Source organism: Zingiber officinale, chromosome 11B, assembly GCF_018446385.1.
Source record: "Zingiber officinale cultivar Zhangliang chromosome 11B, Zo_v1.1, whole genome shotgun sequence".
Taxonomy (NCBI): Eukaryota; Viridiplantae; Streptophyta; class Magnoliopsida; order Zingiberales; family Zingiberaceae; genus Zingiber; species Zingiber officinale.
The window spans coordinates 11191992-11208213 of NC_056007.1; the positions used below are offsets into that span (position 1 = coordinate 11191992).

Sequence of the window (16222 nt, forward strand, 5' to 3'; positions counted from 1 at the left end):
GAAAAAAAATGTTGAAAGAGATGCTACAAGGTTGAAAGAGATGCTACAAGGATATGAAGTAAAAAAATGTTGATCAATGAATGTCAAACATTAAACATTAAAGAGACGTAGATCGGAGTAATATTTGCGTATTAAAATTATTACATATGAAGTATTATTATAGTAAAATATTTTTATTAATTTAGCTAAAATTATTTAAATTTTATTAAAATGATGTAGTAGTTATGTGGTAACTATTGTAATAATTTTAAAATATTTTAATTGAGTTTAATAATTTTAATTAAATTAATAAATAATATTTGTATATAAAATACTTAATGTTTAGCTTAAATGGCTTTTATTTAATATTTATTTTCCCGAATAGTCAAAGATTTATAATGAACTAAGTCAATACAGCAATGGAACTGCTTCGATCTGAAGCATCACAAGACGTCGTCTCCTTTCTATTCCTTCCGTAGCAAGAAACGATCGGTTGACAGAGCTTGAAGACGCATCGATGGCGGAGCACGATAACGGCGTGGAATCCGACGGCGAGAGGAAGGCCGCTGCAGCCACCCACAACCTCGGATCCCTCCTCGCCACCGACCGGCGGGACTTCCTCCTCCGAAACAACGGCGATCAGGTTTCTGGCTACTCCCTGCTTCCGCTTAGTTTTAAAAAATACTCACAAATTGCGCACCCAATTCCGAAAATATCACTCCGTTGCTGTTTATTCTGAATCGTGTTGTCGGGGCAAACAATTTTTGAATTAGCGAAGCTACTTTCTCCCGATCGCAAAAGGTCCATACCACTTTCCTTCGATTGTTTTCATTCCGATACTCTGTTTCCTTTTTCCCGACATTATCTCAAACATGGCGAGGTTGAGTGATTTTTAAACTGATTTCATTCATTTACTACTGAAGTCTAACTCATTCTAGCCCTTTTTTTAAAAAACTTAATCTTGTTTTTTTGTAAATTTTCCAATGACCTTGAGATGTTCAATTTCTCAAAAAAAAAACATCAGATCAATTTTTGTCAATGCTGATCTGATAGCTGATTTGCCATTTTACCAGATCTTACTATGATCACCTTTTCATTCAGACTTGGTTGAGGTTTGCTATGACATGATCAATGTTTGTGGTTTGTACTAGAAATTTGTATGAGATATAATTGTTTACCTTTTAATCTTGAATTCGGAATTTCTTATATTTGATTCTGGAGATAAATAGGATAACTAGTTAACTGGATATGATAGGTGTTTTATAGAACAGTTTATTGTGAAGCATACGCTGCAGGCATATACTTCCACTTCTTCTACCTTTTTTCTGGTAATTTAACACTCACAAATTGTGCACCCAATTCCGAAAATATCACTCCGTTGCTGTTTAGTGTTTATTCTGAACCGTGTTGTCCGCGAAGCTACTTTCTCCCTATCACAAAAGATCCATACCACTTTCCTTTGATTGTTTTCATTCCGCTACTCTATTTCCTTTTTCTGACATTATCTCAAGTGATCCGGTGGTAAGAGCCCGGGACCCCTAACGAGGGGTCAACGCCCCGTGGAGGTCAAAGGAGGGGTCAACGCCCCGTGGAGGTCAAAGGCCCAGGTGGTCCGTCGAAGAAGGGTGAGCCGACCGGACTCATGAGAAAAGGGCAGGCCGATCGGTCTATCAGTAAACATCTGATAGTAAAAGGCGCCCTGACAGGGATCGGGGTTCCGACGCTCAATGAAACAGTAAATAATGACCGAGCGGAAGGCTTAAGAGAAGGCAGGACGTAATGGGTGCGCCGCCCGGCCGGCGCAGGGAATTATGGTCGTCCGGACGGCGCTCTTCGTCTAGCCGGTCGGACGGACGTCCTGGCCGGCGGTGGGTAAATAGGGACAGGAACATCTGCTGACAGCCGTCAAGTCGTATGGCTAGGCCATACTCCTAGACTGACAACGGGGTGTTCTGTTGTCCCATCGAAGGCGCGATGGGACTGTTGAAGTATGGCGTCAGGTAAGCTTTCTGACAAACCCATACCGAGGTATGGGCTGCGGACACGTACGCGCCTCGGTGGGCATGTAGAAGCTCTTTCACCGCTCTATATAAAGAGCCGCAGACTTCGCCGGAGGTACGCGTTCTACAAGCTTTGGAGCTACTTTTTCCACCACTTGCTTACCTGACTTGAGCGTCGGAGGGTCGCCGCCGGGAACCCCTTCCCGGCCCGACTTCTGTGCAGGTTCGCCGGAGTTTCGTGAGACTAGCCGGAGATCTACATCAGCAACCCGGAGAGCGCCACGTGCCCAGCGTCCGTTGATTCAGCATTCGGACAGGATCATCAAGCATGGCGAGGTTGAGTGATTAAAACTGAGAGCCAAACAAGTAAAAAAAATCTAATCCAAACTGATTTCATTCATTTACTAGTGAAGCCTAACTCATTCTAGCCATTTTTCTAAACTATTCTTGTTTTTTTTTTTTGTAAATTTCCCAATGATCTTGATCTGACAGCTGTTTTGTATTAGCGTTAGTCGACTTTGACAACCATTTTACCGATCTTACTATGACATAATCAATGTTGTGGTTTGTACTAGATATTTGTATCAGATAACATTGTTTACTTTTTAATCTTGAATTCAGAATTTCTTATATTTGATTCTGGAGATAAATAGGATAACTAGTTAACTGGATATGATAGGTGTTTTATATAACAGTATGCTGTGAAGCATATGCCGCAGGCATTGCGAAACAGATTTTGTACTTGAACTGAATCTATTTCCCTAGGTAGCTTAGCGTGATTGTAATGCCTGGTACTTGGGTTGTAGGTGATGTGTTTTTTGCCACTACATTCTTAACTCAACTAGCTACAACTTCAGTCTCTTAACATGGAATATGTTACACCTACACTAACACTCTTGAAGATTTAAACAAAGTTAATTATATTTATGACATCGTGTCTCCATGTATAATTTTCCAGGTAAAGATTAGCGAACTAGATGGTAAAGCTGTTGGTCTTTACTTCTCAGCTTCTTGGTGTGGACCCTGCCAAAGATTTACTCCAAAACTAGTTGAGACTTACAATGAGCTATCATCAAGATGCTGCAAGTTTGAGATTGTTTTTATCTCGGCTGATGAGGATAAAGAATCTTTTACTGATTACTTTTCTGAGATGCCATGGCTTGCTATTCCCTTTGAAGACTCTGATGTCCGTGATAACCTCAACGATTTGTTTGATGTTGGTGGGATACCTTATCTAGTGGTCCTTGATGCTGATGGGAAAGTTCTGACTACTGAGGTTGTTCAGATTGTGAATGACTACGGACCCGAGGCTTATCCTTTTACAGCTGAAAGGATTCAAAAGTTGAAAGAAGACGAACAGGCTGCAAAACAGAATCAAACTATTCAAAGCTTGCTTGTCACCTCCTCTCGTGATTATGTCATCTCAAAGGATAATCATAAAGTATCTACTCTTTACTCTTAGGTTGATCTGTAATATCTTAAATGCATTCATTTGACCTTTTTTTTTGCATTTGAAACAGGTGCCTGTTTCTAACCTTGAAGGAAAAATTGTTGGTATATACTTCATGATTAGCTCTTTCACTTCAGGTGATGATTTCACAAAACTACTTGTGGAGATGTATCAAAAGCTGAAAGAAAATGGTGAGAACTTTGAAGTTGTCCAAATCAACTTGGATGACGATGAATCATCTTATGACCAAGGATTCGAGGATATGCCATGGCTTGCTATTCCTTTCAAGGACAATATCTGTCATAAACTAGTCCGCTACTTTGCGCTAGAAACAATTCCTACGCTGGTTATAATTGGTTCTGATGGAAAGACTGTACACTCTAATGTAACTGAACTTATAGAAGAACATGGGATCGAGGCATATCCATTCTCTACTGAGAAGTTAAAGGAGATTGCAGAAAAAGAGAAGACAAAGATGGAATCTCAAACTCTCCTATCGCTTCTTGTTTCAGGGGAGCAGGATTATGTCATTGGAAAGGATGGTGTTAAGGTACTACCTAAATACTCTTTCTTTCTTTTCAGTTGATCTACTAGAAGATACCTTCTTCCCAATGGATACAAGGGTAAACCCTTAGTATCTATCTTCTAAATGAACATTACATTTATTTACAACCCCAAATAAACTTAACAGTATATTGGAACAGAACTCTTTGTCATAGGGATGGCAATGGGCCGGGTTTAAACCCGTCCCCGTATTAAACCCGCCCCGTTCAAGGCGGGTTTAAATCCAGTCAAACGGGTTACGGGGCGGGTCTAAACCTGTTGACCGGGTTTAGAAGTGGGTTCGGTGCGGGTTATGAGTTTCAATGAACCCGTCCCGAACCCGCCCCGTATATAATAATAATAATAATATATATATATATATATATAGCGTGTTGGCGGGTCCAACACCCCCCGAACCCATCGAGTTTTGAGAGGGGTCGGGGCGGGTTGAAAAAGTAGGCGGGGCGGGCTCAGATTTGGATTCATTTTTTTCTAGCTAGGCGGATTCTGGGATTGGCCAAACCCGGCGCGAACCCGACCTGTTGTCATCCCTACTCTTTGATCAACTTCCACAAACTATTTACGAGACTATGATAAACTTAATTCATATCTACCAACTTAAGTCATAATCTATACATGACAGGCTTTTGGATGTGTGTTGCATACTAACATTCTAAATTCTGTACCTGGTGATTTCTAGTTTCTACTTGTATGTGCATTTATAAATATGTACTTATATGATATGATTATTTACTCATAATTTAACAGAAACTTGCAGTGACACTGGCAATATTTTTAGTTGACCTAAGTTTTAGGTTGATTAAAGATCTTTGGTCAACCTAAGCTTTAGAGCAACTGTCTCAGTGGTGAGTTAATGTTTTTTTTATTTGTTAGACCTTCCAACTACTAAGGATCAATCTTGAACATCAAAACAACCTATCGAATAGCCTCTAGAGTCTAGGATAAAGCTCCCTAGATAACAAACTTTAGCTGAAAGTTAAATCTCATCAACGCAACAATTTACATGAAATAAACTCAAGGTTACAACATCATTCACGATACAATATATGCATACATTAGGTCCATCTTCAATCTTGATAACTATCCACAAGTTCCAAGTGTAGGATCGGTGTGCACGTGAGAGAGAGAGAGAGAGAGTGAATCATGTATATTTTAAAAACAATTATCTTTTTGAAATACCAGTGTGTAGCGGAAAAATAAAAGCAATTAAGTAAAGAGAAACAGAATTCGAACCCAAGGAGTTACTTGGTTTGGAGTCTTCGATGACTCTTACTCCAAGACACACGATCTCTCGAACTGTATCGACGAGCAATCCACTATGAACCTTTTCCGGAACCGCCAGAAGAGATAATCGAATACAAGATATCGAAGAAAGGGAAGTGTAACAGCCTACACTCCCTTTTTGCAAATAATAAAGAGATGCAGTAATTAACTTCGTTACCAACTCACAGAAAGAGGATCCGGAATTGCTGAAGAGTTGGTGTCAATCTGCTAGCAGCAGTTGGAAGTCGTGGAGCGCACAGTAGCAGTCGGGCGTGTTTGCCATAGTAGAAAGGTCTTTGCAGCTCGTAGAGAAGATCTGTGTTGATGGCTGCTCGAACAGGGCTTATATGGACTGTGAGGGCACCTCCAGCTTCGTCAGAGGCACCTCTAACAGCAACTTTTATTCCCTTATCTTCAGAATCGATAAAACCCACAACTTGAGGATTTTATTCTCTAGAGGGCGCCTTTAAAGCTCTTCGAGGCGCCTTCAACGTCAAGCTTCAAGGTGCCTTCAGCGTCAAGCTTCAAGGCGCCTCCATCTGTATGGGAGGCGCCTCCGCGCCCTTCTGCACGGGGACTTTGACCAAAGCATTTGAGGCGCCTCCACTCAAACTGGAGGCGCCTCGGATCATTGTTCACCCGAGGCTTGAGGTGCTTTTCACCCCTACAAAATGTGTTAGCCCAAATAATAAGTTATACCCTACAAACAGAGTTAACATGATAATATAATAGCATTATTAATTAGATCCTGTCTGTCTAAGACTAGGATCTAATTATGGTCTCAGTTTAAACATCTAAAATAGACTTAAACTGGATCAACGCCTAAAGTTGTCCTCATTGGATCACTCTCCTCCAGTGCTTCACTTACTTGCTAAACATTTGGTCCTTCCAGACCTGTTTGGACTTTCTCTGATTATGCTTAGTGTCTGATCAATCTGATCCACTAAGACTTACCTACAATACTGAGTTAGCACTTAGATATAAAGCAAGGTAAAACAGTGTTAACAGCTCTCAGGATTCGCTGGTCCGGTCGACCGTGCGTGATCGACCGGAAACCAGACGGTCACACATGCTTAGAGTTTATTCCTCCAAGACTTCTCATTACCTAGGGTTACCTCTCCTTAGGGTTGCCTAGCTTCACTCATTATGACTTCCATTATTTGGCTTCACTCACCAGGACTTTCCCCACCTAGCTTCACCCACTAGGGCCTAGCTTCGCTCACTAGGACTTTCATTGTCTAGCTTCACTCACCAAGGCTTTCACCATCTAGCGTCACTCACCATGACTTCTATCGCCTAGCTTCACTCGCTATGGTCTGGCTTCACTTACCATGACTTCCACCACCTAGCTCCACTCACTAGGGTCTGACTTCACTCACTAGGACTTCTCCTTGCCAACTTCCGGTTAGAACTAGTTCCTCAGTAGACTTCCCACCTGTTTATCTTTTGATTAAGACTTACCCTTGCTAGTCATCTAGTCTGACTAGACTTCTCTCTTCCAAACATCAAGTCATATTTGGATCAACCCTGATCAAACTTACCAAACTTATGTACATTGTCAAATATCGAAACCCTAGAGGTCAATTCACCAACACCAAGTTCCTCACAGTTCCACCTTCAATTCATAAAGTTCATCTTCAATCTTTAAATCAATCATGTAGACTGCATACTCATTATCACATGCATAGCTAACTTAAGTTGTATTGTGAACGATCAAAACACTATGGTTAAGTCTAACTACAAGGCAGGAACTATTATTATCAAAGCAAAGTCTTCATTAACCTTGTCAGTTCATGAGGATGGGAACTTAGATTCACAAACTAGATTATTATCCGGAAGCAAAGTGGTTATTGATACACCTTTTTCATTTGATGGTCAGTTGAAAAAAAAAAATTAGGGTTAGATTACCTTTCGGTAAATCACTTCTCATACCTGAATATTAGTGTTGAAAGCATTACCCATTGCCTTCTATTACTTGTATCACTTTTTTCTCTTTTGGAAATAAAGTACAGTTGTTTATTCTGCTTAAGAGGTATGATTCAAACAACCATTTACTTTTGCCTAATTGCTCTTATTGATTAGGTTCCAGTGTCTGAACTTGTCGGTAAGCATATACTCCTTTACTTCTCAGCACAGTGGTGTCCTCCTTGTCGTGCCTTCTTACCCAAGTTAACTGAGGTATACCACAAGATCAAGGAGAAGGATAGTGCTTTCGAACTTATATTTGTGTCAAGTGATCAGGATGAGAGCTCCTTCAATGACTTCTACACAGAAATGCCATGGCTAGCACTGCCCTTTGGAGATGAAAGGAAGAAGCTTCTGAGTCGCACATTTAAGATCTATGGCATTCCATCACTTGTGGCCATTAGCCCGACCGGTAAAACCATCACCACTGAAGCAAGAGATCTGGTTTGGGCTCATGGCGCCGCTGCCTATCCTTTCACCAAGGAGCGAATCCAGGAGATTGAGTTGGAGGTCGAGGAGACGGCAAAGGGTTGGCCTGAGAAGCTTAAGCACGAGCTACACGAGGAGCATGAACTCGTGAAGAGTCGTCGCAAGAGTTACATTTGTGATCGTTGCAATGATGAGGGAAATGATTGGTCCTTTTACTGCAATTCTTGTGACTTCGATTTGCATCCGAAGTGCGCACTAGAGCATGATACAGAGATCACCAACACTGGTGATGGTGGTGATAGTGTCAAGGAAGGATACATCTGCGATGGCGAAGTGTGCTATAAAGTTTGAAGTCGATTACTTCTCTCTGGCTCTATGGGAGCTGTTTAAGATCTTTATTTCTTGTGTGAGATCTTGCTGGTGTTCTACAACTTTATTATCCCTTGTAAGTTATTAGAATTCTCTTTGAATAGCTATACTACGGTATCATACAGAAGGCATATCTGTGTATCTGCTATAAAATTGGTAATATCACATGTTCTGCATTTCTTTCTGTTTCAAGAAATCTTATAACTCTTCATTTTCTTTTTCTTAGTTTTCCTGCTTAATTACCCGATCCGAATCAAAATTATTCCCCACGAATATACGCCATGTTTCTCTAGAGGCGAATATACCCGTACGATTATACGTATTAAATCCACGTAGCCAGAAACCACATACGCATGCAACGCATCGTGCGGCGTATTCGGAGAGATTTGGCGTCTCGGCGGCCCATTCTCACACGTAACCGCCGATTCCGTTGTCCACGTGTCCGATCAAGTCGGGGCCGGGGCCCGCCGCTCACCATCTGTGAAAGGATCCCAAAGGCATCTTCCGCAGCATCTTCCGCCCGTTGCGATTTCGCCACTCAAATCGTACGGCCACGATTAACCCGCTCCGGCCCTATATTTATCCTCTTCTTCCGTCGCCTTCCCCATTCCCACTCTCTTCTTCCGATGGACTTGCTCGAGGTCCCTCTCGATGTCTTAGCGCTCCGGCTCTACGCGCTTTCGGTCGACGCCGCCGTGACCTACCTCGCTCTCCTCGTGGCCGCAGCCGTCGCCCTCGGCCTCTGGAGCATCAGGGGCGCCGCCGCCGCCGCCTCCATTTCTCACTCTCCTCCTCAGGATGCCTCCCTTTCAGAGCCCGAGAAGCCCAAGCTCGACCTCGCCTCTCTTCCGGCGGCCTGCCACCTGAGCGATCCGAGCAGCGGCACGCCGAAGTCTCGGTTCACCGCCTACTACTCCGGCGAGCGATCCGACCCCATCGACCACGATTTCGACGAGATCGACCGGCGGTCGAGAGGGGCGGCGCCGTGGAGCGGCAACTGGAGCTTGGAATGGACGGCCGTTAAGAGAGCGGGGCACCTCGGGTGGTACAGCCACCAGGACATGACGGAACTTAACGGCAGCGTCGTCAAGCTCTGGGACGCCCGGCCGACGCCGGCGGCGATGCTGTTGCGCCGGCGACTGTAGAAAATTAAGAAAATTGAATTATTAAAATTAGGCTGTTGTCTTTCCAATTTGCCCGTGAATTAAATCAAATTGGGCCAAAAATAAAAAGGTAATTAATGAGAAGAAATGGAGTCTTGGAAGAGAATCTATGAGCTTGTTTGAAGAATTTGGCATGAAAAAAGAATGGATTTTTGTCGAGTTTGGTGAGTGTGGATGTGAATTTCATCAGTCACATCTAATTAATTACGACGTCTAATTAATAATGGTTTCACGTCACCAACCCTCATGGAGCAATCAATTTAATGTGGTGCAAATTCTTTTGCCATCTCACATTTGATAGGAAAGCAACAAATCTCCAATTCACCTCCATTGAATTTAGGGTTCAAATTTCATCTTTTGTGATTGGATTTTGATGGAAAAAACAATGCCCTTGGATTTCTGAATTTGTGATCACATGGTTATGTCATATTAAATCTTGAATCGTTGTATAAACAGAATAAGTAATTATTAAATTATAGTTGCTATAATATTATATAGGCATTAAGTATAATTTCATAATTATTAGGTGAATATTGTTGAATAAGATAATTTTATAGTGTAACAATTATAAAATTATTTAAATGGGAAATTGACATGAGGTGAAGGAAAGGCCATCGATGATACCCATGAGCTTGGACACACACACACAGAAATCACACGGGGCATTAGAGCGAGAACCAAGGAAGAGGTCTCCGGTGCAAATCCTCATACGCTCAAGCCAGGGGTAGCACAAAGCAAAAAGTGCAGAAAGATAATGAACAGTAGTAATGTAGTAGATGTGTATGTGTGCATGTATGTGGCAAATGGAGAGAACCTTCCTTTTTATACTGCCTCTCATAACCTCCGCGATGATGAAGCATTAGAGAATTTCGGGTGTCAAGGTATGTCAAGTGATGACTGAAGTACGATGGATTCTCATTGGGTAGAGGAAGATTCCCTGCTATGCAGGTGGCAAAGTATCAGAATTTTCTCTGATGAATAGTCGTTATTCTCTGACAAATTATTACGATTCTTAGACAATGTTGTCTCCCGATCAACTGAGAAGTCGACCAAGTATAAACTAGGGCGGTGCCTAGAAAAAATGAGGGGACCAAGCCCTGGGAGCCCGACCAGCTAAAAAGTCGACCTTGTGTAAACTGGGGCAGTACCCATGAGGAAATTATCAGTGCAGAAAGCATCAGACGATCGAACCTAAGTTTCGATTATAGCAAAGAGCTCAAAGTTAAGGTTTCTTGTTGTCTAACAAGGTTGACTGAGTTTGCAGGAAAGTCCTAAGTGATCTTAGATAAAAGAAAGTCATAGTTGATACTAGGTAGGTGGAAAGTCCTAACTGCCAAAAGTCCTAGCTGCGGAAAGTCTTAGTTGCGGTTAGTCAACAAAGTTTTGGTCCGAGGGACTAAACGAAGTCTTGGCGGGTCGAGGACTTTGGACGAAACCCTAGAGTCGAGGACTCTAGGTGAAATCCCGGGGGGCATAAACACCAAGTGAAAGACTGGACGGGTTGTGGATCGGATATTCAGCATGAAGTCCTGGAGTCTCGGATGTTGAGCAAAAGTCCATATGGTCTGGAGGATCAATATGGTAAAAGGTAATTTCTCCTTAGAGGAGTAGGTGAGGCTTGAGGGGATGTTCCCCGTTGAAGAAATAGTAGGTGTCGGTTCTACCTAGGGTTTCCGAGAAAACTGAAAGTCAGAACCGGACAGTCTAGAGACTATCAAGTAATTTTATTATTCAAATTTTATTTGTGCTAACTTTGGTTTGTAGGTATATTTGATATTTTGGACTAATGTATCTTGCAGGTAGTGAAAATCACATTTCAAGTTTGGATGAACAGTACTCAAGGCCCTTCCGGGGTAGTTGGAGGCGCCTCGAGTGGCTTGGCTAAAGGCCCACACGAAGAGGCGTGAGGCATATATGCCTGAAGGTGCCTTGGAGACTGGATGGAAGGCACCTTCCATAAGCTTGAAGGTGCCTTCAAAGGGATAAATTTCGCAGATTGTGGAAGTTATCGTCTTCAACGCTGCGGGGATAAGTTGCACGGCTAGAGGCGCCTTCAATGGGTTGAAGGCACCTTCAACCGTCAATAAAATGAGACCACAAGTAGATGCCTGAATACAACTTGAATTTGAGATCCTTCTCACATGCGTTGCTCCAAAGATGATCTGACGAACACTGCTCCGACAACCAAAAACTCTACTTTCATAATTCTAAGTTTTCGGTATAATTTCAATTATTGTAATTAATTATTGCACTTGTAATTCTCCGGATTGATAGTGAATTGCCGAGAGTAAGCACTTAACAAATGTGGGCCTTAAAGTAGGAATCATCACAGATTTCGAACCAAGTAAAAATAAACTGTGTTAGCGATTGTTTTTTATTTAACTTATATCCTGTTGTGTTTTACTCGATTATTTTTTAAATGAACGTGAAAGCTACGAGCATTATCCTCCCCTTCCCTCTAGTGCAATGATCCTACAAAAATAAGAGGATTGAGCCCTGGGACCCGGCTAGCTAAGAAGCTGACCGAGAGTATATCGAGAGTTGTGCCTATGAGGTAGGAGAACCAAGTCCCCGAAGAACTTCTCGACCTTAATTGTTATTTCCTTTTTGGACCAGATCAGGAACTTCCCGTCCTTGACCACTCTTGCTTTACTTTTGACCGTCACATGATCTTAGCTATTAATCATCTTAATTATTGACTCCCTGACCTTCCATTATACTCCATATCACTATATAGATCACATTAAATGATTGAATAAAAGTTATTTATCACCTGATACAGAGATGGTTTAATGGCAGAGATAAAATTAGGAGGGAAAGGCAGGGGCAGTTAGGTCTTTGCACAAGTTAGGGCTTTAAGGGGAGAAGCACTGTTCATATTGAGAGAGGGGGGCTTCGTGTTCTCTAAGCCGCCGCTACCACTGGATGGCCAGGCCGCCTCCCAGCGCCCCTCGTCACCTAGTGCCTCTCGCCGTCGGTGGTGGTCTCTCACGCGTGCTCATGAAGTCACCCATCTCCTCTCTTCCCCTCTCCCTCTCTCCGTAGACGTCAGTTCACCGAAGGAGAGTCGTCTCCTCCTTCAGTCTCCAGGCGGACGGTGACGAGGAGCACCACCACCGTTGCCACCAGCGTGCGTCGCCGCCCCCAGCGAGCACTGTCACCGCCTCCTGCGACCATCGCCATCGCTTCCTGCAGCCACCATTGCGCGCTGCCTCCTCCCGCGGCCACAGTCGTCACCTCCAGCGGGTGTCACTGCCGGCAGCCACCGCTGCCTCCTCCTGCGGCCATAGTCATTGCCTCCAGCGGGTGTCGCCATCGGCAGCCACCGCTGCCTCCTCCCGCGGCCATAGTCGTCGCCTCCAACGGGTGTCGCTTCTGGCAACCACCTGTTGCCTCCTCCCACGGCCACAACTGCCGCCTCCGGCGGGTGTTGCCTCCAGCAACCGCTGTCGCCTCCTCCCATGGTCACAGCCGCCATCGCCTCCTCCCGCGGTCACAGCCGCCGTCTCCAGTGGACGCCATCACCCTCCGGGCAGTAGTCGTCAGTGTACTGTTTGTTTGCTCCAATATTCGAGTCAAGATGGGGTTCCGACCATCGAGTCGTGTTATGTTTCGCTATTTATATTGTTATTATGTTCGTGAGCTACTTGTATCATCCGGCCTACGAGCCGCTATCATATCCGGCCTGTGTGTCGTGTTCCGACCTGCGAGCCATCATCACATCACGGCCTGTGAGCCGTTGTAGTATTCCGGCTCAGGAGCCACCGTCATATTGCGGCCGACATGTTGCCTCTTGGATCCATGCTGCACTGGATTCCATGTCGTCGCCCTCAGATCCGGCTCCTCAATTGGCTCACACCCATCTACTTGTCCGGGCCGTTACGACTCGATCAACACCGCGACCAGCTCACCGACCCATCCGAGAGCGCCCCCCGGGGCCATGGTATGTCATTGTACTCGTCTTATATTTATTTAGTTGTGCTATCATTATTTGGTTGCTTATATATTCGTGGGGCCCGCCTCGAGCATCGGGATTTCAGAGACCGGGGTAACCCGGTCGCTGGTTGCAGGTAGTGTTGACCAGAGGACATCGGACAACTTGATCAACACAGAAGACAGCTCACCATCTGGATCAACCCGCCTCGACTTGAAACATTAAAGTTTTCAAGACTTTTCAAGTTTGTGTCAATCTTTGAAAATAGGTAGTATTTGTTAGGATCTTTCGTACGGCTAGAGAGGGGGGGTGTGAATAGCCGACCCCAATTCGTTCGCGTTTCTTCCTACAATTCGTTAGCGCAGCGGAAATAAAACAATAGAAGCGACAAAGAAAGAGATCAAACCTCAAACTCGATGGATGTAACGAGGTTCGGAGATTAGGGCTCCTACTCCTCGGCGTGTCCGTAAGGTGGACGAGTCCGGTCAATCCTTCGGTGGATGAGTCCCCGGAGAACCGGCTAATATAAACTCCTTATGGGTGGAGAAACCTCGCCACACTCTTTTGCAACAGCAAACAAAGGAGTACAACAATGGAGAAAACAAACAAGAACAATAGAAATTGTAATACACTCGCTTGCCTCTTGTTGTCGACTGGAACCTTGATGAAGCAGCAGCTTCTCGGATCCAGCAGCTAGAACACCAGCAGGAAACTCACGCAGAGCTTCGACGAGTTCAACAGAACTCAGCACAATGAGAGCTCAACCAAAGCTCAGCAGAAGCGAAAAGATTCAGAAGAACCGGAACCTTGTGGCTCGCGGTAGCCCTCCTTTTATAACTGCGAAAGCGAAGAAAACACGGAAGAAATCTGGCGTTGCGGCGCGGCTAGTACTCGATCGGTCGGGGACCGATCGGGACCTATTCGATCGGTCCCGGACCGATCAGCTTTCTTCACGTAAAGCGCCCACCTTCGCGGGTTCGATCGGTCTATGGACCGATCAAAGCACCTGGATCGGTCTGCCGATCCCAACCTCAGCGACATCGTCTCGATCGGTCCCCGATCGATCGGGACGTAACTGATCGATGCGTGGACCGATCACCGCCTCTCTTTGCCTCGTTGCTGGCGATCGGTCACCGATCGATCAAGAACGAGAGCTTGATATCGATCGGTCACCGACCGATCGAGCAAACAGATCCGGATCGGATGCGGTGACCGATCCGAGCTTGGTTTGGCCCAAACCAAGTCCCAAGACTTCAAACCAATATCCGGTCAACCTTGACCTATTGGTACTTCATCCCTAACATCTGGTCACCCTTGACTGCTAGAACTCCTCGCAAGTGTCCGGTCAATCCTTTGACCTACTTGGACTTTCCAACACCGAGTCCGATCATCCTTGATCCATCCGGATTTCCTTGCTCGGCTTCACTCACGGGACTTTCACCTGCTTTACTCACCAGATTTCCACATTGCCTAACATCCCGTTAGGACTTTCACAGCCCGGCTTCACTCACCGGGACTCTCCATGCCTGGCTTCACTCACGGGACTTTCCACACCGCCTAACATCCAGTTAGGACTTTCTCATTCACCCTAGCTTCACTCACTAGGATTTTCACCGCCTTCACTCACCAGGATTTTCCCGAATGCCCGGCTTCACTCACCGGACTTTCACCTTCACCTAGCTTCACTCACTAGGATTTTTCCCGTGCCAAACTCCTGTTTGGACTTTCCCGTGCCAAGTCTCCATACTTGGACTTTTCGCCAATAGCTCCCTGCTTGATCTTTTGCCAAGTCCCCATACTTGGACTTTTCCCGTGCCAAGCTCCCCTGCTTGGACTTTTCCGTGCCAAGTCTCCATACTTGGACTTTTCTCGAATCAGTCAACCAGTCAACCTTGACCTACGGTTGCACCAATAATCTCCCAAACATCTATTCTTGTCCCACATCAAGAATAGAACTCTCTCACGAGTGTCAAACATCAACATGCAACTCAACTAGGTCAACCTTGACCTAAGGTTGCATCAACAATCTTCCCAAGTCAAACATCAAAATACAACTCGAGTCAAGTCAACTCGAGTCGGGTCAACCAGGTCAACCTTGACCTAAGGTTGCACCAACAATCTCCCCCTTTTTGATGTTTGACAAAATCATAATCAAGTTAGGTTAACCCGATAACCTAACTTAGGTTTTCCAACCATCTTCCAATGTCCAATGTTCTTTCCTTGAACATTCTCTGGACATTCTCCCCTTAGGTTAACCCGATAACCTAACTTGGATTCTCTAATAATTCTCCCCCTTTTTGACACACATCAAAAAGTATTCCAATGTTCTTCCTCGAACATTCCTTGACAATCTTCCTCTAGCTTAGGTTAAACCGATAACCTAACTTGGGTTCTACAATAATTCTCCAATGAGCACTCTCCCCTTTTTGACACACATCAAAAAGAAAAGGAGGGTATCAAGGTCAAGAGTTTCTTCCTAATGAAAGTCTCATACCTTTCATTGAAACTCTTATTTTCCCCTTGATACTAAGCTCAACAATCCACTTAGTGATAATCCCATATCACTAATCCTCAAGGAGTAAAAACTCCCCCTAAAAGTCAACTCCCCTTGACTAATAGTTTAAAACTCCCCCTAAAGGCCAACTCCCCCTTGACCATTGCACCAACAATGTCTTGGAGAGTTTCAAACCTTTATAAATCTAAAAACCAACTGTCAGCCGAAATTTCAGACATGCAGTCGAATTTCAGCACATTGGCACGCTATCAGACCTCACTGGATCGGTCACCAGACCGATCCACAGCACTCTGGATCGGTCCAGTGACCGATCCAGCCCTCCCTGGATCGGTCCAGCGACCGATCCAGACACTGATCACAGGGATTTCTGATTTTTCTTCTCCCGAAATTCAGAAACCCCTAATAAATTCCAGAAAATTCGAAAAATTGTGAAATTTTGAGGATACATTCCTCATAACATACATTATCATGGAAAAATAGTTTTCTATGAAAATAGTTTCCATTTTCAAATCTTGATACAAAATTCGAAAACTTTGAAATAGTTCAAAGTTAAGTCATCTTTGTATCATCTTGCTCAATGAAGAATGCTAT

General features: G+C 44.2%; 2 protein-coding genes across 2 annotated transcripts; both read left to right on the forward strand.

The window, feature by feature from the left end:
• The first annotated feature begins 390 nt into the window (after positions 1-390).
• Positions 391-8207, forward strand: LOC122034314 (probable nucleoredoxin 1). Its single transcript, XM_042593511.1, has 4 exons — positions 391-622; positions 2938-3420; positions 3500-3979; positions 7339-8207. The coding sequence occupies exons 1-4, from the start codon at positions 497-499 to the stop codon at positions 7999-8001; spliced, it is 1752 nt and encodes a 583-aa protein (XP_042449445.1). The 5' UTR covers positions 391-496; the 3' UTR covers positions 8002-8207.
• Positions 8208-8616: 409 nt separating this feature from the next.
• Positions 8617-9288, forward strand: LOC122034770. Its single transcript, XM_042594112.1, has one exon. The coding sequence runs from the start codon at positions 8646-8648 to the stop codon at positions 9162-9164; it is 519 nt and encodes a 172-aa protein (XP_042450046.1). The 5' UTR covers positions 8617-8645; the 3' UTR covers positions 9165-9288.
• Positions 9289-16222: the final 6934 nt, after the last annotated feature.